This window comes from Myxine glutinosa, chromosome 7 (assembly GCF_964187855.1).
Source record: "Myxine glutinosa chromosome 7, kmMyxGlut1.1, whole genome shotgun sequence".
Lineage (NCBI taxonomy): Eukaryota > Metazoa > Chordata > Myxini > Myxiniformes > Myxinidae > Myxine > Myxine glutinosa.
Genome location: NC_136267.1, coordinates 170,932,402 through 170,957,839, shown reverse-complemented (window position 1 = coordinate 170,957,839; position 25,438 = coordinate 170,932,402). Strand labels below are relative to the sequence as shown.

The 25,438-nt window shown below is 41.1% G+C and overlaps 1 protein-coding gene across 3 annotated transcripts in view; it reads right to left on the bottom strand.

Annotated features, from left to right (window-relative positions):
* Positions 1-3,304: 3,304 nt before the first annotated feature.
* The window catches only part of LOC137431829 (microtubule-associated protein tau), a 144,725-nt gene continuing 122,591 nt past the window's right edge, over positions 3,305-25,438 (bottom strand). For all 3 annotated transcript variants that reach the window (XM_078782534.1, XM_078782533.1, XM_078782532.1), the window contains 5 exons: positions 24,621-24,928; positions 17,108-17,200; positions 13,992-14,073; positions 13,419-13,531; positions 3,305-6,506 (listed from right to left, as the gene is read on the bottom strand). In XM_078782534.1, the coding sequence (XP_078638660.1) occupies positions 6,291-6,506; positions 13,419-13,531; positions 13,992-14,073; positions 17,108-17,200; positions 24,621-24,928 (812 nt within the window). In that variant the 3' untranslated portion in view covers positions 3,305-6,290. The remainder of the gene's footprint in view (positions 6,507-13,418; positions 13,532-13,991; positions 14,074-17,107; positions 17,201-24,620; positions 24,929-25,438) is intronic.

Below are 25,438 nucleotides of genomic sequence, written 5' to 3'. Positions count from 1 at the left end.
AGGTCGCACAAGATCTGCCTGCAACCCTCTTATGGTTAAACTGCCAAAATCAAGACTCTCTGCTCACCTTCACTCCTTCATTCCTCTTTTCTCCCACCTCTGGAACAAACTCCCTCACTCTCTTCAATCCCACTCCACCCTCCAGGTCTTTAAAACAGCTGTTCACCACCATCTCTTATCTTCCCCCATCCAAAACCTTGATCTTTTCTACCCCCGCTAATTTCACCCCAATTCCACTTTTTTGAAATACCAACTTCTGTCCTGGAAGTCCTTGGTGTCCTTGTGTTTTATACTTCTCCCACCCCCATCCCCCCCCCCCCTTCCCATGCCTCCTCCCCCCAAGCCCTCTCTCTCCCACACATCTCCTTGCTCTCAAATGTTGTGTTTGTGTGCTTTCCCTTCTCTCCCCATCTTGTCTTCCGCCCCCTCTTTTTATATATTTTGTTTGCCTGGTTGATTTGTTTGTGAAGTTAATGTTAGCTATTTCACGAGCCTCGATTCAGTATACAAAAAAATATATATAAAAAAAAATTGTGTGTGATATTTGTCAGGATTGAAGGACATATTCTATGTGTTTGACCAGCTTGTAATTTTTTCAAGGTGTTAAATGGTGAAATACTGCAGCCTGCCTGTCTGAAGGATGAACGATGTCATGACACAGGGTGAAGTCATCAGCAAATAGATAAAGAGGATTTTCCAGAGAGTCAGAGAGATCATTGATGAAGATCAGGAATAGGACTCGGCCCAGAACATTGCCATGGGGCACACCAGTTTTGATAGGGAGAGGAGATGAAAGGATTCCGCTGAGAGTCACACGTTGGCTACAAGAATAGAGAAAGTCAGGAAGTCATTCTTGGTAAAAATGCTAGGAGCATAGAAAAGTCCCCTTTATATGGTGTGGGGCATGTGACAAACAATAGGAAAGAAGAGACATTCCATAGCTTGTAGAAAACACCAAACAATAGAAAATAAGGGACATTCAAAAAATGTCGTTTGACTACCCTTGTGTTCTTAGGAGGAACCAAGTAATGCTCTAGAAATATTCATATAAAGGGGCACCCTACATTTGGCAAATAAAATACATTTACTACTTCATGCAGGTGTATGAATCAAATTGGCGCCCATTTTTATGACCTTTTCTAGAGCATTACCTGGTTCCTCCTAAGAACACAAGGGTAGTCAAGCATGCACACGAGATTTTTTGAATGCCCCTTATTTTGTATTGTTTGGCATTTTCGATAAGCTATGGAATGTCCCTTCTTTCCTATAGTTTGCCACATGCCACATACCATATAAAGGGGCCTTTTCTATATCCCTGGCATTTTTACCAAGAATTACTACCGGAGTCAAATTTTTCTATGTCCAACCTTTTGGGGATCACCCATATGAGCCAAGCAAAAATAGGACCACGGGTGAAGCTCACCTGAACCAAGAGCAACAGTCACTCAAACCCCCCACAGACCAACTAAGATGCTGATATTTTTAATGCTGTGAACCTACTTTGGTACATCATGGGCGATAAAAGTATTGACCAAGATTCATCAAAATCGTGTGTGTAGTTTCGGAGAAGAGAGCAAGTACTTATTTTGGGGAGTCAACCACCCTCTCCCCCATAAACCCCGTTAATGGGCTCAGATTTTGATGCAGTCAATACACCTTCGTTACGCATCAGATATGAAACTTTTAGCCAAGTTTCATCAAAATTATTTGTGTAGTTTTGGAGTAGAGAGCAAATACCTATTTTAGGTGGGGTCAAAGCCCCACAGACCACATTAGACCTTGATTTTTTTTATGCCGTGAACAAACATTGGTACATCATGGGTGATGAAGATTGTGAGCAAGTTTCATCAAAATTGTGTGTGTAATTTCGAAGAACAGAACAAATAGCTATTTTGAGGTTTCAGAACCCTCCTCTCCCATAAACCCCTTTAATGAATGCAGATTTTAATGTGGTCAAGACACCTTTGTTAGGCATCAGATATGAAGCTTGTGGTGAAGTTTCATCAACATTATGTGTATAGTTTTGGTGAAGTGAGCAAATACCTATTATGGGGGGGCCAACCCCCCCTCGTATTATATGTATTGGCCAATGTATATACCAATTTTAAGCTAGTTTCAATGTATAGCCTTTGAGATATGAGCGCAAACACATTTTGGGTGGATGAATGGACGGACAGACAGATGGACAGACACCAACGTGAATTTGAGTTTTCTTAATAAAACTCAAGAATGCAGGAATGGACGTTGCTGAAATTTGGAGCATATTACTTCGACGTACAAAGCATTTACTTCTGAAAGTTGCAGCCGATTTCATCCAGCAGAAACCGAAAAACGAATTTTCAGTCCCTATGTTAAATTTGCATGCAGAGAAACGATCCCTTATAAAGGGAGGGGCGCTTTGCGCCTCCATTGATAAGTGGAGTTGGCCTTGTATCTCATAGGCAAATAGCTTGGAGAGCAAGGCAGATGCCAGTCTGTATCAAAAGCACGAGATATGTCTATAGAGACGGCCCTGATCTCCTGTCTGAGACTGATGTCCTCCATCCATTGTTGGGTGAGTAGAATCTGCATGTCAAAGGTGGAGTGACCTGATCTGAAACCAAATTGGTGTTCTGACATGACGTTGTTGGAGAAAAATAAGGATTTCATATCAACGGAAATGATGGATTGGGTGGGGTCAAATCCCCCACAGATAACGACTTCTAACTTTTGATCAGTAAACCAATTCAGTGACCAAATATGCCAATTCTTTAAATTTCAGGTCAATCGGATGGAAACTGACGATTTTATGTGATGTTGACCTTTGACCTTTTGACAAAATTATTTTTTAAAAATTCCGTATTATAATAAGGCTTTGGGGAAAATGTGATGATAAAACTCAAATGGTAAATTTAAGTTTCAGGTCAATTGGATGAAAATTGATGATTTGAGGTGTTGCTGACCTTTGACTTTTTGACACATTTTTTTTTTCCCCCATATTATCATAATAAAGCTTTGGTGAAAATATGATGAAAATAGCTCAAATGGTAAAAAAAAAACGCCACGGCCCGGACAGACATACACACATAGACAGACAGACGCACAAAAGTGCTTTCAAAGCCCCGTCTCCCGATGTCTCCTGGGACGGCCTAGAAAAAGAACTGCAAGATCCTCGGATTTTCTCTCGAAGCCTCTGATTACCTTTACGTACCGTAATAGCAGTTTAAACAGTGGAGTGGATTTCGGCCTGACTTGGTGAAATAAAGTCTCAATTTCATTAGAGATGAACCAATCAAAGCAGAATCCCCACGAGCAGGAAAACCTGAACGGGCTTATGGCAACTTTATTCAAACACACATTGTGGAATACTTTAAAATGCACACTACTGTAAACCAGAAAAAAGCATTACAGGTGCAAGACATACGCGTTGACTTGTAACAGCTTCATGCTCGAGGAATATGCATTTTTCTTATTTCATAGCGTTTTCTTTAGCGCCTATAGCATAATGTGAATACATGATTTATGATGACGACAACGAATACAGGTATGACACTCAGGAACCTGACAACATTCACATCCATCCCATTATAATAGCAGAAAATGACATCGTTACACACAGCATCGTCACATGCACAAACCGCCACATAATCAACATGAAACTATCCCTGAACAACTTGGGAATCTAAAAATTAGTTGGATAACTTGTGGCATGAATTACGCCTCGTACGCAGCACATCCATTTCCATGCTCTAGCACACATCAACTAACCAATGTACATCATCAGTATAGCAAAGCATGGTTGTATAGGTGTACAAGCATGATATCAAAATATTTATAACAGCCTAGAAAGTTCAAAAGCAAGAACAAATCTTTGTTCAACACGACACAGTTTCACCCTGTTACATCATCACTGATTGCAAGTTCTACGCATCTCCTTCCGCACGTTAACATCATTTCCATGAACCACATAATCATCGCTTTCTGGATATTCTGGGCCCCAGGTAGCGGTGAATATTTCACCGTTTTAAAACTCTAAAAAAAACTTTTCAAATAATGACCTCGGAACGACTGCAACACTATCCTGGCAAGTTTTATCCCTACTCACCTGGCTGAAGAACCAGGCTCATTTTCAGATATTGGACAGAAAGAGTTACCGCACCCAAAGCTCGCAGGTACACAGGTATTTAATTAATCGTGATTTTCTCATTTTATATGTTTAGGTAGTTCCAAGTAATTAGTTCCACAGCTCAACCTTCTTCCCTATTATCTTAACTCCTGGCTACTTCCTTATTAACCTGTACACAAGTGCATCCCTATTGAATGCAGCGTGGAATGTGCACATGTAACTTTTTTGTGAAATCGTTCAATTTTCACTGCGCTTTGGGTCATCAGGTGCCATCACGTATTTTCTGAGTATTAAATGGGAAAATATATCCATTAATAGTTTGCAGCAAATTCCAAAGAGGGTTAAGTGCAGAGTTGACTGAATTTCCTCGCTTCTGATCAATAACTGGCACAGTGGCATTGTACCAATAAAGGTACCCGACAGGTATAATCAAGAAGGAAAAGGCAAAGTCCCAACTTTTTCTTAAAAGGTCTTAAAAGGAAAATTCCCAACAGGATGCGGACGTTTAGGATCACCCAATACTCCTCCTGACTGTTCTGTTCATCAGTTTTTTTGCAGAGCAAGCTGTGTATTCATTATTTATTTAAATGTAAAACCAGCCAAACATATTTTTGTAATTACTTTCTATAACTCTCGCTTCTCTCTAAAAATCTCCCCTCGAATCTCGTATCCCCGTCATAACATCCTTTTTAATGCTTCCTGAGCAGGGTTTTAGGTAGGCAGCCATGTCTACATTATTTATTTCTGCTTTACATTAATAGGTTTCGTGGAAGACTACATTATCCAAATTTTTTAAAAATATAAACAACAAATTACAGCTCCAACACTCCACCTAGCAGGGTAGTGCTTATGCAAACTTACAAAAAAAAAAAAAAAAATGCCAGTGGCAAAAGTATTCACAAATTAAAAAGCAAAAAACAACAACAAATAAACATGTTGGCAGGAAATGGCCATAGCATGCAAAAAGTTTCAGGGTGCCACAAAGATTCATCACCGGTGACCGTCCTTTCGCGCTTCTCACATCCCATTCATGGGCACAATGCCAGTGTGACGTGTAAGAAATAAAAACACCCGAATTGATTTTCAACTGGAGGCTTGGGAATAACACAGGAATGAAACAAAAACCATTCAAACAAAGTATTACATCGATAGAAAATTCCATCGTCGTGCCTCTTCACTTGTCCAAGTATTTAATGCTTAACAACTTATCGATCTTCGTTAAATACTTTTCTTTAAAAGTGTGACTTAAGAGGGTTTAAAAGCTCGAACACAAAACCCATCTATAATCATTGGGCATCTAATTGAGAAGAGATTGGAATTTCCATGAAAATTGTGGATGAATGGTCCGCGACGAAATGTAAGAATTTCAGTGTGTCCTTAATAAAACACTTCGGCTTTGGGTCTCGGTGTCGATCAGCAAGGATTTCATCGCATCGAATATGATCTCAAAGAATTGTTGTTAAAAAAAAAAAATCAGATTGGTTTCCATTAAGAGGTCAAGACAGATTATTCACAAACTTGCATCTGGTGACAAAACCTGCATCTTGGATTATTTTCCCCACCATTTGTATCAAGGAACATAAAAGATTGAAAGGAAAATCAGGACTTTGCAATTCATATTAATCGATATTTTATGGCCATCTGTATTTTTTGACACAAATGTTCACTGTTATATTACAAACTTGATCTTACTTTAATTTACTAATAAATTCACTAAATAACAACAAAAAAAATAAATGAGAAAATTATATCCAAACGACAAAGACACCATATATATGTTATTATAGTTGGATCTGTGATTTTTCTACAGGTAGAATTATTGTGGGGTTCTTGACTTTGATAAGATTATGTTGTGGGCCTGCATCAGTAACTGAATCAGTAAGAAAAACATGTTTCCATGGTGTGGCCATAAATGTACGGTGGTGATGCCAGCATCATTATGAATGATAAATAAAATGGGGAAATCGAAAAAATGTGAAGTTTCCAACAAAAGGATAGAGAGGCCTGCAGCAAGAAACTGCCGCCATGCTCTTCTCCAAAGCACATACAGGAAGTAACCTCAGCATGTGCCGCGTACACCGTATACCTAGGCTTTGTGCACACCGTGACCATGCCAACATGCCTGTTGCCACTCATGCCATCTCCTGACCCTTTCCCACAATTTCCTGTGATGCAGGCCTCTGCCTCACAGGCCTTGCTTGGCAAGTGCTGCAGTCACATCATCTGCCAACGTCTCAAGTTTGGGCTCCACCATGTTGATGCTGCCGGTGGATGAAATGTTGCTGTGGCGACGATTAGGTGAGGTTTCATCCTGGTGATCTGGAGATACTGTGATAATCTCTGCGCCGTGGTCTGTTCGTGCCTGAGCTTGATCCCGGAATGAGAGTTTGTGGCTTTCAATCTGCACCGCAATGGCAAACATGTCAATGAGAGGGAGAGCCAGCAACATATTTTTTCCTTTGATATAAATTTGGTTATTTGCTTGAATATGGCAAACACTTGAAAATTTATCCAATGGAATAACACTGATTATGCGGAGTCATCAAATTTTATGTTGAGATGTGTTACACATAATAAAAATTGACCATCAATGGTCAATGGACAGGCAATGTTTTATTGGTTGATCGAAAAGTGTGCAGGAACAGGTGAATGGCAAAAGTATCTAATATATAAAGCTCTTTCTAACCCCTGATTCACTGACGGGCTGATATTAACGTTTGGTACCTTCCGGGTGTCGTAGCAAGCTGAAAATTGGTGTGCCGATAGATATCGAAGCCGGTGCACCAGGAAAAAAATCACAGAACCATTGGAAAGCATCCGGAAATGAAAATTTACGTAAATAACCGTAAATGCATACGTTAAAAAAACCCCTCAATCAATATCTAGCATTGGCAAATTGTAATTTCTATAACTGTAAACTGTGAAATAAACATGACAATAATGGCCAAAAATAAAAAAAAGAAAATGCCTTATTAAAAGGCAATAATCAACATTGTAACGTGAAGTTATCTTGAAACACATTTGCTACATATAATTGCAAAAGGAAGATGATCCAAGCTGAAATTGATCATCAACCTTCTCCGTTTTAAGGTTTAAATTACCACCGTACCTCTGTGCAGAACATCGAGTTGAAAAAATAACAATCAGCACCAGCCAACAATATATTCTATATAAACCCTAACCATTGAGGTACATGCCCCACATATGTATGATTCTCTTCAACACTAAAGGACCTGGCACCAACTACAAGGGGAACATAAAAATGACAGACACAAAAGGATGAATAAACACTTCCTTGGGGAACGCAGCTTCATCTAGGATGACGTCAGTCTCGATTGCCCACTGAGCCCTTGTCTGCACGTGGAGATGCTTCTTCTCCCAGCAAGGCATTGGTAGCTGAAGACAGATGACTGGGCACTCTTGTCAAATACTGTACCCTCCGGATTGCTCAGTACACACAGAAAACTCCCGCCAAACTGCTTGATACACGAGTGGAGCTCCGTTTTGGCTACTTGGTACACACCATCAATCTCCTTACCACTCACTTCTCAACTAATCTCTGCCCGAATTCTGCCCGACTTCTCGATTGCAGTGTTGCCACTCGGGTTTTTCGAATTTCACCAATCGGGTGCCTAAATTTCACCAAATTGAAGTAGATTTCACCAAATGCCAAGTTTTCATTAGATATCGACTGCTAAATGACAACAAACTTGTAAATATTGTTTACGATACAAACTTTATTGACAAATGAACTGTCGAACAAACTTTTTTTTAATGAAAAGAGTTGTGTAAAGTTCGCAAAACGGCCTCATCATCTGCCGTGGTCTGACGTCACCGGCCCTTCCCTCCAATCAGCGCGCAGCTTGTTGGTAGGTCTTTTTCGCCCTCCGCACCGATTGGCCGAATGTTTGCGCATCCCTCACTGATTGGCCGGGGTGTCATTGGTCGCACTTCGATTGTCGGTGGCCAATCACTGTGGCCCGCTTCTTGTACGCCCCTCCCCCTTGTCAATCAAAGGTCCTCCTGGGCGTGGCTATTGCTTGCCTTGCACGATGTTTGCCTGTCATGGCGTTGTACTGGTGATGTAGCAAACTGCGGCCCCCATCGGCGGTGCCCCAAACTGGCTTCTTGTTGGTTCTTAACTACTTAACATGCCCGCCCCCTCGTGGCAGGGAGTGTTGTTGATATTTCACCAGATTTTGACCAATTTCGATTTCTTCCACCAGTCCCCCAGACTCAGATCGATTTCACCCAATTGGGTGAAATTTCACCAAGATTGGTCACGCAGCTCGATTGTGTTACAGATCCGTCACTTCCGCCTTTGTTGTTATTATATACTTGTAGGATTTTTAGTTTCCGGTAATATTGTTGTTAAGATTTTTGTGGGAAATGGAGATGACTTTAGTAAAAGGCAAAAATAAATGTTTGTGAAGGAAAAAGGAAAACGCGGCAAAGTGACCGGAAGAAGAGAGATCGATAGGGGCAGACAGAGGGGGAGAACGGCCATGATAAAGACAGCCGTGAATCGCGTCAAGGCTGTGAGCGGACTTGTTTTTATATATTGGTCGCGAATGAGTTGAGTAAACTAATATGGCAGACACAAAACGACTCATTTTTTTCAATAAAATGTTTTTCAAATTAAACAAATTAACATTACTCATTCAAAAATACCTTATGTTAGAATGGAGCTTCAGGATATGCACTGACCAGACACAGGCCTACATAATAGTTTCCAGTGGAGCAATAAGTCAACATTGTATATAGAGACGTAAGGATGGAAACAGAAGAGACTGGAAAGTAAACGAATGGAATAGACAGTAAAGAAGGAAAAAATAAATTTTGAGTGATGAAGAGGCAGAATGGCGTAGCGTGATAAAGCTTTGTGGTGATGTATATATGTGCCATGTCAGTGTTGTGTGCTTACCTTGCTCATCCTGTCTTAGAAGTCTTCGACATTTTAGGAGTGCTATCAGGGCTTTCGCACACCGTGTCTGCACTTTTAAAGCTGACATTGTTGCCGCAGAGATTGTCCCTAATCTGGAAGTCATGTGGAATACTATACGGACTGAGGCAGGAACCATCATCGTAGGAGTTGTTTATCGTCTATAATTCCTTCCTGGCTCTGACTGTCTCATTTTCAACTTGTCTGAAAACCTTGATTCAGTGGTTCAAGATAAAAATGCTGAAAATGTAATCCTGCTTGGTCAATTTCATGTTCATCAGAAAGAGTGGATGTGTCGCTGGTTACTCACAGATCAAGCTGGTGTTTCTTGTCATGACCTCTATCAAGCCAAACGATTGGAGCAGGTGGTCAACAAACCCACTCACGATGAGAATATTCTTGAGTTGATCATTGTTGATACACCTGCATACTTTTCCACCATGGGTAGAGCTCCACTTGGCTCCTCAGACCACATTAGTGCCGATGGTCTTTTCAGGAAGCCTCCTATTGTTGACAAGCCCTGTAATCCTAGACTATGGAACTTCAAGAAAGACAACTGGGCAGCTCTAAAGCAGCATCGTAGTGATGCAACCGGGGGAAAAAAAGCTCAAGATTTATGATTCAGAGCAAGCTTGTTTGAATGTGGACATAATCATCACAAGTGAAATGGAAAGGTGTATCTCTCACCATAATACAAGATCCCTTACAAGGAACTCCAATGCAGAAAGAGAGCATTAGTCCAATCAAGCTTGTGCAATGGTCTCCAACCCATAGCTGTTTGTCCCTGCTCCATCCTTTCTACCAGCGACATCTTGCAGGTCTACAAGAGCTCCGCATTGTTGTTGTTGTTGTTGTTGTTATGGTGTTTGTTGGGCGTCAAGTTTTGAAATATGCACTCATTGGTCGGACAGCTGCCGGAGCCCACCCACATTTGTAGCTTGACCACCCACTATGGCCATGGCGCCCAGACAAAATAATATAAATAATACGGGATTTTATCACAGTCGTGACCACAGTGTGGTCATTCTTGTTAAATACTGAACGTCGAGCAAGGAAGCAGCATGTACCATTTTTTCTTTGGTATGACTTGGCTGGGGTTTAAACCACCGACCTCCCAGACACAGAATTGATGTTCTAACCATTTTCAGTCCCTCACAATCCCTTAAAACTATCTGGAATGGGTCCAAGGTGCATCCTGTAGGACTTAGGTGCTACATGCCAGGTGGACAACAAATCTCAAATTAAACCCTCACAGTGTGCCAAAACCCGGTATCCAACAAACAAAACCGGAATCCAATCACATGATGCCACCAGAGATCAGGGCTCTGGTACACCAATCGGGTAAGACAAGAGCTAATCTGAACCCCAGCGGCTCCCCCAATGACATCAGTGGGGGGCTGTGCATGGGGGCCCGGGGGGGATGGGGAATGAGAAGACACAATATAAGGGGGGTGCACATGAGATCATCCTCAGAATAAGAGAGGTCGTGAGAATCCTGAGAACCTAAAGATTGAGAGAATCGTCATGTGAGAGAATCGTCATGTTGGTCTTCTTGAGAAGTCTTCAGATCATCTTCTGCCTTGTCAGAAAGAATCCCTGTCTTAGCCTTCGAGTAGTTCTGTCCTAGTCTTACTCTTCAGCTCATCTCATGTCTCGGTGCAGTCTTGTCTTGGCACCCTTACATAAAAATCTGGGATCTGTGCTGCGCCCGTCATCTTTCCCGGGTGTCAGTTAAAATGCATTTCTTATCATACATGATCTTATCATACTGATCATACATGATCAGTGCCAGTAAAACGTGGATGATGGTATATATAGAATCATGGTGCATGTGTAAGCTATCGTTCGATAAAATGTGACGAATGCACAGCAACGAATGGATAAAATGTAGTGATGCATAATTTAGACTGGTCGTTGGTTAATGAGCAAGAAATGTGATCATTTAAAGCATTCACGTAATAGTCAGGTTCACTATGTTTTTTCATTCAAAAATGTTGGAGATTAGCAAAACTATACATTTTTGGAATATTCAGAGCATGAGGAATCCCAAAATTAATGTTGGCATTTGCGTAGACACCTGCATGGCCGCCATTTTTGATTTTCAAAATGGCCACCATAAAATACATAATTTGTGCTATCTCGGCTTCTAGTCAACCTAGAATCTTATTTAAATATGCTAATCCTATGTTTTCTGGGTCAAGAAAACCATTGGTGGGATCATTAGACTTCTAATCCTAACACTTGCTTCACTTTTAGGACTTTCCCGATGACACTCAGGACAGTGATGAAGATCTGTAAAAGCATACTCCTGAACGCTATAGACCTAGTAGATCCTGTGTATAGGACTTATAGTTCAATCTGATACTAACAAGGCTGCTTTCTTGCTTTATAAACCCATATCTATAACTTCAAAGGACTTGCAATATCATGTATTATGTAATACAGTTATATCACAAATAGAAAGACAATGGTTTTCAATTACCTTTGTTTGTTGCTTTACTATAACCCTGAGCACTATTTTGAGGCCTTTATTGCATTCCTTGACCCAGAAAAAAATAGGATTAGCATATTTAATTACGTTTCTAGGTTGACTAGAAGCCGAGATAGCGCAAAATATGTATTTTATGGTGGCCATTTTGAAAATCCAAAATGGCGGCCATGCAGGTGTCTGTGCAAATAGCAACATCGATTTTCGGATTCTCCATGCTCTGATTCCAAAAATGTACAGGTTTGCTAATCTCCCAAAATTTTGAATGAAATTATATTTGTTAACATAGTGAACCTGACTATAAACTGTACTAGTACCCGACTGCAAAGCCGCAATGAGCCGGCGAAGCCAAAGCCTCGTGCCTCTATTTTACCCATCACGATGGCATCAGTAGGTTAGGTAGTTGGTAGTAGGTAGGTGTAGTAGGTACCGTACCTGGTAAGACTTGGTAAAAGAGAAGAGCAGACAGTCCTCCCCAATACCTACATGCAATAAATGCCACAGGAAGCTTAAGGAAGTAACTATACGATGTGCTAGCTTAGGGCCTATTTTAAGAAATTTTAACTGGGCTTAATATACGTTTTCACAGTATGTGTGTAGTCTTCTAACTTCAGTTGCTGTCAGGGCTGGTTCTCTCCGGGCACTGCGGCTTCCTCCACCAGAAGAAGTTAGCTTGCAGTAAGATCAGTGCCGACAGATCAGACGATAGCGCCGTTTCAACGGCAATGTGTGACTGTCGTTAATCAAACCGTGTCGATGGCGCTGATTGGCTGACCGAAGCTGATCGCTGATTGGTCAGCTCACAAAATTTCACAAATTCAGATCTAAAATGACACCATTTGCATTCTGGATGAGATTAAAATTTATAAAATTTCCTTCTTGATTAATTTGGTGAATTCCGTCTCAACTTCGGATATTTCCGGACGTGAAAAACTATCCCCTACGGCCACGAGATTTCTAAAAAATAATTCTTCGTCAATTTTAGAATATTTGACGCCGTTTTCAGCCTCCGAAACGGTAATAAGCTTTTTTGAAATATTTTTTCAAATGCTCGAATCTCATTGGTTCCGGTGTTTGGTGACGATTTTCGTTGAAGATAACGAGGTTGGTCTTAACGTATTTTAATTACAAATTAGAGGTGCATAAGATTGTGAATCAAACAAAGACGGGTGAAACAGTCTCCTATTGAACTTTTTCGCAATTTTCTTGTGCATACTTCCGCATCCGGAAGATGGTGGCCTCCATCGAGTGATTTGGTTTTTGAAATATTTTTTCAAATGCTCGAATCTCATTGGTTCCGGTGTTTGGTGACGATTTTCGTTGAAGATAACCAGGCCCGTGCGGGCCGAGGTTGGTCTTAAAGTATTTTAATTACAAATTAGAGGTGCATAAGATTGTGAATCAAAAAAAGACGGGTGAAACAATCTCCTATTGAACTTTTTTCAATTTGTTATGCATTCTTCCGCATCCGCAAGATGGCCGCCTCCATTGAGCGATTTGGTGCGTCAAAGCTTCGAAATTCTCAAGGGATCCAGCAAAATCTGGCTTTTCAACATAATAGCCGGCAAAGCCGGTGTTGTCAATAAACGCGTACGTATTATGTCGAAAACCAGATTATGCCTTGGCTTGAGAATTCCGAAGCGCAATGGAGGTCATTAAATGTTTCATTTGTTTTCACCAGTTATTTATCACTTTAATCAAGTGAATCACTTGATCCAGGATTTTCCAGTCATAAAAATTCCTGAGCACAACATTCCAGGATTTCTCCGTTGAAAGGAAAGGAAGCAGCAGGTTTGAACACATTGCTGTAGCTGGAGGTGTTTAAAGAATTAAAAAAAAAAACTGTTTATTTGTATTGACAAACTGTCAGAACGTTCACCTACCTTCACATTTCCACCACCAGGAGAATGTTCAATATTTGCCAAGGAGCCGATCTTTGATTGTGCTGCATCCTTGAATTGAACCTTGTGGTTCTCAATCCTCACTCTTCCACCTCCTGCCACCAGAAGTTACATGCAGAAGGTAAAACAACAGAAGACAATGCAATCAATTTAGTATCACCATCTATGTTATGTTACCCAACCTGAGTCTTGATTGGCTAGTGGAGAGGTAGTGCACTTATCTTTGAGCTGTCTCATCTTGGTTTGATCCTCAGTCTGAATATAATCTATCAAAATGATGCTTTAGAGGAAGGACATTGAATCAGAGTGTGCGATACCTCCGATGGACATCAGGTTGGGACCCACCTGCTGATGTTAGTTGGTGGACGTTAAGGTTCCCAAGTGTCGTTTGACAATGACAAAGCAAGTTATTGATAGCATTCTGGCCAAAAAGTATTGAACAAAATAGTTATTTGTATTATTCAGTGTGAAATCTGTGTTATTCTGGAGGATCAGAGAAATATTCCCTTGTGATTTAAGTAGCAATATGAGGCCTGCACATGAATGCAGACTCACCTGGTTTGTGATGGAGGTTTCCTTTGGACCCACATTTCGAATGTATGTGACTTAAATCCAGCTTCTTGGAAAGAATTTGGACCTAAAAGCATCAACAATTACAGGTGAGATAATTATGCATGCAAACACATTGCACCTTTGCATAATGATGAGCGGAAAACCTACATCATTCATGATTTTTATGTACTGTGCTGCATATACAAAACATCTGAAAGAAGCATCAAGGTTACATCATATGGCATTTATAAATTTATTTTACGATTGACTTTATTATCTTATTACATGAAAGCAGCACTTGATTACTGTATATGGTCATAAGGTATTATAAAATGGATTTTGTATTTATGGGAAAGCAACACTTTTCGTTGAATACTATATACAAGTCAGATTCCCTTTTGTTTAGGAGTCATCCCACTGTTTATAAACATTCCAAGGAAGATGGTCTTAGCTCCAGAAAGTCACTGTTGAGGTAACAATATAAAGTTGACTTGCAATCATTCTGTGATGTAATTCAAGTTTTTATACTGGGCCCCTCAAAGTTGCACTGATATCCTATATTGTCTGATAGCATGTCGCAGGAGTTGATGTCATTCAATGTACAGGGTGGGCCATTTATATATTCCCAGTTTTGAACCCTTGTAATTCTGATGCTAAGAAATGAAATCGTACAATATTTGCAGGATAGAGGTACTGTACATGTTTAAAGTTTTTGCAGTAAAAATTTTATTGAATGCAGAAGTGTACAAAATTAGTCATATGCGATATAAAGAAAGACTAGAAAGCATCTGAAAAGGCAATAGTCAGGTTCACTATGTCAATAAATTATATTTCGTTCAAAATCATGGTAGATTAGCAAACCTATACATTTTTGGAAAGGTTATAGCATAAGGAAACTAAAAATCAATGTTTACATTTGGAGAGATACCTGTATGGCGGCCATTTTGGATTTTCAAAATGGCCACTGTAAAATACATATTTTGTTCTATTTCTGCCTCTAATTACCCTAAAAACTTTTAAAAATATACTAAACCTATATTTTCAGGGACAAGGAATCCAATGAAAGTATCAAATTAGTGCTATGGGGAATGGTAAGACACGAATCAAAGGTTTTGAATTGCAAAATACTGTCTTTATATTCGCGATAATTTGCATAATCAAATACATGTTATCATTTTGTACAGGCAGTTAATAACATCAAAATGTGTCACAATAATTCATATCACCAAACATACACAGGCAGTCAGCAAAATCATATATACACATGCAGTCAGTATAACTTCACATCTACACAGGCAGTCAATGACAAAATATACACAGGCAGTCAATGGCATCAAACATACACGATTACAGAATATGCCATTTAGAGTTCGTCATCACTGTCCTGTGTGTCGTATCCGACAATATAGTCCGCATCGTTTTCACAGTCCGTTCCACACAAGCAAAGGTCGGTCAAATTGATTGGCAAATCGAATTGGTCGAATGGTCGATCGAATCGAATCGATCGAATTGGTCGAATGGTCGAATGGTCGATCGAAGTGATTGGTCGAATGGTCGAATTGGTCGAATGGAATTGGTCGATTGGTCGAAATGGTCGAATCGAATTGGTCGGAATTGGCAAATGTAAACATTGATTTTCAGATTTTCCATGTAATAACGTTTCCAAAAATGTATAGGTTTGCTAATCTACCATGATTTTGAACGAAAAAACATAGTGAACCTGACTACAAAGCCCATCTCCGGTCGTTTGTATTGAGACGTCTTCTTCTTCTTCTGTATGCTCAAAATAACGAAAACAGTTTTTAAAAAATACAAAAATGAAAATTGATGATTGTATGTTTATGCAGACTTGACTTTTCAGCTTTAGATTAAAAAAATAATTAGCTTCTAGCTTTTTATTGTTGAACCAATTCTGTGACCCAATATGCAAATTCTTAAAATTTCAGGTTAATTGAATGAAAATTGACAATTTTATGCAACCTTGACCTTTGACCTTTTGATCTAAAAATAAATCAGCTTCTAGCTTTTGATTGAACCAATTATGTGACCCAATATGCAAATTCTTAAAATTTCAGGTTAATTGAATGAAAATTGACAATTTTATGCAACATTGACCTTTGACCTTTTGATTTAAAAAAAATAAATCAGCTTTTAGCGTTTGATTGGTGAACCAATTCTGTGACCCAATATGCAAATTCTTAAAATTTCAGGTCAATTGAATAAAAATTGACAATTTTATGCAACCTTGACCTTTGACCTTTTGATCTAAAAAAATAATCAGCTTCTAGCTTTTGATTGGTGAACCAAGTCAGTGACCCAATATGCAAATTCAAAAATTACAGGTCAATTAGGAGAAAATTGACGATTTTAAGTGATGCTGACCTTTGACCTTTTGACCTCTTAACCAAATTCTTAATTTGCCTTCTCCATATTTTCATAATAAAGCTTTGGTGAAAATTTTACTAAATCCAAATAGTAAATTTAAAATTCAGGTCAATTGAATGAAAATTGATGATTTTATGTGATGCTGACCTTTAACCGTTTGACCTTTTGACCAAATTATTAATTTATTATTCTCATAATAATGCTTTGTTGAAAAATTGATGAGTCCTGAGTTCTCCAAGGAACATGACACTATATCCCAGAGTGGTAGCAGAGGCTCTACGTATATCTATATACAGTATATATATAAAAGGAACATGACACTATATCATGTGCGGGCAAGGGGGTTAACAAGGAGAGATGCAGAAAATAGGGCAAAATGGAGAAGATTGTCATGGGGACCGCAAGGCTAACCCCCGCTCTTGCAGGGAAAATGGCCTTTAAAATGCATGTTGTTCTTGATGTTGACACTATATCATGTATATGTATATATATATAAAAGGAACATGACATATATATATATATATATATATATATATATATATATATATATATATATATATATATATATATATATATATATATATATATATATATATATATATATATATATATATATATACATATATATACATATATATATATATATATATAAAATTCAGGTACGGCAAACTTTCTATTGAATACATGAATCATATTTCAATGCTGTGATCCTGATTTAGCCACATGTGACTTACCTGACCACCTGTAGGTACATGTTTCATATTGTCCATGGAGCCACATTTCGCTCGAACAGAACTCAGGTCGAGAGGTTTATCTTCGATCTTCACCTGTCATTGTCACAATAATTGGCAATCATTAATGTCTTCCTCTGAAAATTGACTTTGTTATCTTAATTTATTAAACTATGATAAAACAATTGACAATTAATGAATCTGATTGTGATGAAATTTTTCACTTTTATAAACAAAACAAACCCTGTTGTGAAAACAAAAACAACCTTCAAGTGAAGAATGCAACTTCAGTAAACATTTCCAGTGAAGGAGGCAACCTTTCCATGTCCAGGCTGGACAAAATGGATAACTGACGTCACATATGAATTTCATAAGCAATTGTGTGTGACAAAAGCAAGAAGCAGCTGCCTCCAGGGAAATTATTAGGACCTTTAGTGAAGGTAATTTGTTGTTAAATTTTGCATTTTCTGCTTTAAGTTATAAAAAATAAAAAAAAACCACCTTTAGAGGCCATTTTTCCCCGCAAAGCGGGGTTTGGCCTTTTTCGGGAACCGTGGTTGTTGTTGTTTTTCGGTCCCCTTTTTGAAGCAAAGTTTTACGGCCGGATGCCCTTCCTGCCGCCAACCCTTTTTGTCGCCTTTTACGACAAGCAGGGAATTACCAGTGAACTGGTACTCAATTAGCCGACCTCGGAAGGATGACAGGCTGAGTCAACCCCCCTGGCGTTAATTCAGTGATCGACCGGGATTCGAACCCAGGATCCTAGGATCCTAAGCCGGCACCCTAGCCGCTAGCCCAACACCAGGGATACAACACCAACACCAGGGCTTTAAGTTAATGATGTTAATTTAAATATGTGGCAATTGTGCGGCTCTCAACGGAATCCTTTTACCTTCTCTCCCTGTCGAGGCTGGTGTGCCCCATGGCAGTGTTCTGGGCCGAGTCCTATTCCTGATCTTCATCAATGATCTCTCTGACTCTCTGGAAAATCCTCTTTGTGTATTTGCTGATGACTTCAGCCTCTGTCGTGACATCCCTCATCCTTCAGACAGGCAGGCTGCAGCCTCTTCCCTCTCCCCACACCTTGACAAAATCACAAGCTGGTCAAACATTTGGAATATGTCTTTCAATCCTGACAAATTTCACACTCTTACTATCTCTCTTTCTGAAAGGACCATTTGGCAAACCCTCCTATCTACTTTCTTGACAACCTTCTTGAGGAAGTTCAGTCATTAAAAACTCCTGGGTCTCACAGTCAACCATGATCTTTCTTGGGCAAACCATATTTCAAAGTTGGCATCAAAAACGAACCACTGACTACCGGGCATCCTCCGTCGTACAAAATCCTTCCTTGGCACAACTGAACTTCTATCCATCTACAAGGCCTTCATTTGCAGCTTGATGGAGTACTGCTCCCCCCTCAAGGCTGGCTCCCTGTCTCACATCTTGCTCAGCTTGACACCGTGGAAGCCAAGTCCTTCAAGATAATTGAAATCTTCTGTGATGAAGCTGAGACTATGGGCCTATCACTTTTCCATCACAGACAGGTCTGTGGTCTCTGTCTTCTACCGCCTCCTTTCTGGTCTTGCACCCTCTGCTCTTTCCATGTGTCGTCCCTCCACCCCCCCCCCCCCCCCCCAGGTTTCTGCAGGGCTCACACGGTCCACCATCAACATCCTTTTGGTGAAACTACCAAAATCCAGGATCACTGCTCAACACTCATCTCAACCTTTCCTCTTTTTCCCACCGTGGAACAAACTTCCACATCCACTTCAATCTCGTTCTTCCCTCCAGGTCGTCAAGATGGTGGTTCACCACCATCTCCGATCATCCCCCATCCAAAACCACAATCTTTTCTACCCTCATTAGCCCTCTCCCATCCCCCTCCCAAGCACTCCTCATTCCAAATTTATATTTTTTCCCTCCCGAGAGTTTCCTTCTGTATCCATCTTATCCACCCCATGCGTCCACCTGCCCCCCATTCCTCCACACACCAATTGATTGTCCAAGTATTCCTCTATCTTGGCCTTCAACTCCACTGTTAGTGTATCCACCTCTCTCTAACGATCCTTTACTCCTGTTACATCCTGAAACATTCAGTGTCCTAGCTCTTCCACGAGCCTCGACCATGCATACACACACAACAACAACAACAACAACAACAACATGCATTTTAAGGCCATTTTCCCTGCTAGAGCGGGGGTTAGCCTTGCGGTCCCCATGACAATCTTCTCCATTTTGCCCTATTTTCTGCATCTCCCCTTGTTAACCCCCTTGCCCGCGTTTTCTTCTTCCACCATATTTAGCCAAGTCTTTCTCGGTCTTCCCTGTCCTCTACTTCCTTCTACATTCATTTCCATCACTCTTCTCAACCAGTCACTTTCATCCTTCCTCAACACATGACCAAACCATCTCAACCTGTTCCTCTTCACAGCATCAATCACAGGCTCTATTCCCATCATCTTTCGCAATTCATCACTTGTCTTCCTCTCTCTCAACGATACTCCGCACATCCACCGAACCATTCGCATTTCCACCCTTTCCAGCCTTCGTTGCTGCTCTACGTTCATTACCCATGTCTCGCTCCCATAAATCATAACACTTCTCACACATGTAGCATACACCTTTCCCTTCACCTTCAACGACACTCCCATCCTCATTAGCACGCCACTCAGTTCCCGAAACTTCTTCCATGCACATCTCACTCTTGCAACCGTTGCCGAGTCTGATCCACCTTCTCCATTCAGCATGTCTCCGAGGTCGCAAAATGTTTTCACACCTTTCAGCTTCACGCCGTCTCCAAGATCTAACTCAACATTTCCTCCATCTGCAGCTCCCTCTGTGCACACCTTACATTTCAATGTAGCTGCCACACTGGTTAATGACCCTCTCAGATCACTACATTTTTGATGAACCCACTCAGCGCACATTGTACATTGAATGGAGTTCACTCCGACACCCTTCCTGCACACAGCACTTGGCCACTTCCCAGTTCTTTCCACCTCACCACATGCTTTACCACTTGCCATCACCTTCGTCTTTCCTATATTCACCTTCAGACCTTTTGTCTCCATACATTCCTTTCACTTGTTCATCTTTTCCTTCAGTCCATCCATACTTTCCGCAATCAACACCAGATCATCTGCATCCAACAACTCCCACGGTAAACCCTCCTTTACGTTCTGAGCCAGCACCTCCATCACAGCTACAAATAGTAGTGGACTTAGTACCGACCCCTGATGCACTCCCACCTTCACCTCAAACTCACCACTGTTCCAGTCCTTCGTCCATACAGCTGTGGGCGCTCTTTTGTACATTGCCACCACTACTCTGATCAACCATTCCTCCACTCCTAACTTCCTCAATGCCCATATCAATACTTCGCGTGGAACCCTATTGAATGCTTTCTCCAGATCAACAAACCCAAGAAACAACTTCTTCCTCTTCTCCATGTACTTCTCCTGCAACTGCCTCACAATAAAGAGCGCGTCTGTCGTTCCTCTTCCTGGCATAAATCCAAGCTGCATTTCGTTGATCTTCACCTTCTTCCTTATCCTCCTCTCCAACACCCTTTCTAATACCTTCATTCCATGCTCCAATAACTTTATCGCTCGGTACGAGCCACACTCCAGAGGGTCACCTTTCCCCTTGTTTCTAGGGACGAGGGTACTCAGTTCCCAAGCCACTGGAATGCGGCCTTCTTTCACCACCAGATTACAGATCTCTGTCATTCTCTTCACACCCCAACTTCCTGCTGCCTTCAACATATCTCCCACAACTCCCGCAGGCCCTCCCACTTTTCTATTCTTCATTGCTTTTATCGCTTCCTCAACTTCCTTCTCAGTTATCTTCTCTGCCGGTCCTAAAACTGGGTTACTCTCTATGTTGCCATCCCATTCAATCTCTGTATTCAACAGCATTTCCATATATCTCTTCTATCTTCCTTTATTCCCATCTGGGTCCACAACGATTTGTCCCACTTCATCCTTCAAGCAACTCACCCCCATCACATCACACCTCTTTCGCTATATGCTTTGCAATCCTGAATACCGCTCTCTGACCCTCTTCCGAATCCAAGCTTTCTCCGAACATTTTCCTACATGCCTCCTGCGCCTTTGCTACCTCTTTATTTGCAGCCTTCTTGGCTGCCTTATAACTTTCAAGCTCTGCTTTTTCTGCTCCCGTACCCTTCGCCTTCTGCCACTCCTTGAACTTCTTCCTCTTGTCGTTAATCTTCTTTCCAACTTCCTCATCCCACCACCATGTTTCCGAGTGCCTCGGTGGTCCATTTGTCCATCCACATACCTCCCCAACGGCTCCCAACAGACTATCTTTCATTGACATCCAACCACGTTCAAGCTCAACCACATCATCCTCTACCCTACTCAGCCTCTCTTTGAATGCCTCCCTTACTGTCACGTCTTTCAACCTCCACCCCTTCATTCTCGGTTGGTACTTCACCCGCCGAGCTCTCCTCGCACCTTTCACCCTTATGTCGCAGACAACCAAGTGGTGCTGTGAAACAGCCTCCTCCCCCGGGATCACCTTTGTGTCCCGGAGGTGCCCCCTATCTCGCCTACGCACCCTCAGGTAGTCAACGGTTGTCGTCGACCCACCTGACGTGTATGTAACAAGCTTATTATCCTCTTTCTGGAACTGAGTATTACAAATCAACAAATCAGCTCCATCAGCAAACTCCAAAATCCTTTCACCTTCTCCATTTATCACACCATATCCATAACCCCCATGAACTCCCTCAAAACCGTCCATACTCCTTCCCACATGTCCATTTAGGTCTCCTCCTACCACAACAACTTCCTCATCTTTCACGTTTTCCATCAGCTTCTCTATCACACACCAGAACTTGTCCTTCTCTTCATCGCTCCGACCAACCTGCGGAGCATATCCCGAGATGACGTTCACCAAGAGCTTCCAATCATCATTTTCACCATCATCAACCTATCACTCACTCTAGTCACACTCACCACACTGTCTACAAACTCCTCAGAAAACAGGACACCAACACCATTCACGCCCTCCGGGCACCCTTGCCACACAAACTTGTATTTCTGTCCCTGCCTACCCTTCACCATTCTCACACCACTTCCCTTCCATCTCGTCTCTTGCACATAACATATGTCCACTCTTCTTCTGACCAATACTTCCACCACTTCTCCTGATCTCCCTGTCATTGTCCCTACATTCCATGTCCCAAACCTCAGAAACCGATCTCCACTTCGGGCTGTACCCTGCCCATATGTAGTTGTAATTGTCATGGTTCTCTTTTCGAGGCAATGTTTTTATGGCCGGATGCCCTTCCTGACGCCAACCCTCTTAGTCGCCTCTTACGACACGCAGGGATACGGTGTACCTATTCTAACCAGGGTACACACCGGGTACACACCATCGACCATGTATACACAAATATAATAATTATTAAATGATTATATCTGGCAATTAATTGTGTCCTACTATATTAAATACACAATTATTTGTGTATGTATGTATGTATGTATGTGTGTGTGTGTATGTATGTATGTATGTATGTACATATATATGTATGTGTATGTATGTATGTATGTATGTATGTATGTATGTGTGTATGTCTATGTATGTATGTATGTGTGTGTATGTACATATTTATGTTTGCATTCATAGTCATGTATGTATGTATGTATTCATAGTCATGTATGTGTGTATGTATGTATGTATTCATAGTCATGTATGTGTGCATGTACATATTCATAGTCATGTATGTGTGTATGTATGTATTCATAGTCATGTATGTGTGTGTGCATGTATTCATAGTCATGTATGTGTGTGTGCATGTATGTATTCATAGTCGTGTATGTGTATGCATGTATGTATTCATAGTCATGTATGTGTGTATGCATGCATGTATGTATTCATAGTCCTGTGTGTGTATGCATGTATGTATTCATAGTCCTGTATGTGTACATGTATGTATTCATAGTCCTGTATGTGTACAATGTACATGTATGTATTCATAGTCATGTATGTGTGTATGCATGTATGTATTCATAGTCATGTATGTGTGTATGCATGTATGTATTCATAGTCATGTGTGTGTGCATGTACGTATTCATAGTCATGTTTGTGTGTATGCATGTATGTATTCATAGTCATGTACATGTGCATGTATGTATTCATAGTCATGTATGTGTGTATGCATGTATGTATTCATAGTCATGTATGTGTGTTTGTACTGTATGTATGTATTCATAGTCATGTATGTGTGTTTGTACTGTATGTATGTATTCATAGTCATGTATGCATGTATATATCTATCTACATCTGAAAATCATAGGAAAAAAAACTAGGGCTGGCCCGATGCCCACCAAATTTTGCATATGTGTTGGTAGTATCCCCTCTCAATTCAGCCACCCACGTCAAAACAAACAAAAAAAACAAAATAATCAACGACCTCATTTATTCATTCATTTTCTATGCAGCCTGTGGCTGCTGGGTGCATCGTTGCTGAGGATAGAGCTAAGCCACTGATGCAATGCCCCCTGGAGGTTAGAGCAGGAATTCAGAATTTGGCCAGAGTACCGGTTATAGCTCGCCTACTCTTCATGGTGGACACCGTGGGATCTTTAACTTCCAACAATTAATGCTGGCAGACGGAACGGCCAGTTTAACGTCCATCCGAGGACGTTAAGCTCTGATAGGCCACACACATTGATGCCTCACTCTGCCTGTGAGACATGAGGATGACAGTTTATACCTGGGCCAAGATTCCAACCCAGGCTAGATGGCTTGGCATCTCAGGTGAGTGTGCATACCTCTAATCCATCATGCCAGTCTAACTTCCTCATTTAACTCATTAACGACAAATATTTTTGCTTTGGTTTCAAGGATAATGACATAAAAAGTAAATATTTTGTGGAGTAAATAGATAGTGGAGTAAATATTTTGTCTTCCAATGAAAACTTGCTCCCCCAGCTCTCTCTCTGTACTCTGTCCCCCAAATATTCCTACAGGTCGCACAAGATCTGCCAGCAACCCTCTTATGGTTAAACTGCCAAAATCAAGACTCTCTATTCACCTTCACTCTTTCATTCCCCTTTTCTCCCTCCTCTGGAACAAACTCCCCCCACTCCCTTCAATCCCACTCCTCCCTCCAGGTCTTCAAAACAGCTGTTCATCACCATCTCTTATCTTCCCCCATCCAAAACCTTGATCTTTTCTACCCCCGCTAATTTTCACCCCAGATGCACTTTTTTGAAATTCCAACTTCTTTCCTGGAAGTCCTTGCAGTGTCCATATGTTTTATACCTCTCCCACCTCCCCCCAAGCCCTCTCCCTCCCACAGATATCCTGATGTCCCTGCTCTCAAATGTTGTGTTTGTGTCCTTCCCCCTCTCTCCCCATCTTGTCTACCGCTCCCCTTATTTTTTGTGTTTTATGTGTCGGTTTGACTTTTTGTGTGATTAATGTTAGCTCTTTCACGAGCCTCGATCTTGTATACAAAAAAACCCCCCAAAAAACCTACCTTGCCACCCTTCGGCTGGTGCTTGATGTTCTCCGTAGATCCAATCTTTGACTTGACATTCTTTAAGTCTACTGCTGCAGTGGTCGTGGGTCGGTTGAGCTTTGTCGCTCCGGGTGACTTGGGTGGTGTGCGTATCAAAGCTACTCTGTGCTTGTCAGTCTTAGCAGTGCCCTGGCCACGGTTGCTTGGTGTACCAGGTGTCCCTGGAGTGCCACCACCTTTTGGTGTGCCTGGAGTTGTGGGAGTTGTCCCTCCACTGCGTTTTTCTACTGATGTGCCACGTGACTTCGGCCTTGTTACTGCAGTTCCTGTGGAGAGAGGTAGCATTTGAGTAGATGCCCAAATGCAAAGGAATGGATTTTTTTTTTAAAACCGTTTTTACATTCAAGAAGGTTTAGCACCAGAAATGTTGGATAAATCCTGCATTCCCATGGCGGTTAGCATATCTCAATGAACGTTCTTTTGATTTCATCCACGAAAGACTTGGGCTAAGCATATTCACTGTACGAGGCACCAACCCAACTCATTGTGTTAAGTAGAGAGAATTATCATATTAAGGAGGAGAGAGTACCACCCAAACCTATTGCATGGCAATGGAAAAGTGACTGCCCTGCATTTCTAGAGCGATATTGATGGAGAGGATAAATCGGTGTCTTTTCACAAACTCTGAAGGCCAGTACCATTGCCACACAAACCCGGTCTTAAATTAATTACACAAGGTAAGTGAACAGAATCTATCTGTTAATAAAATGAAGAACTAGAACGCCACTCAGTAGAGCGCATACTCCCGCCGTGGGTCAAGTTGGAATAATACGTTT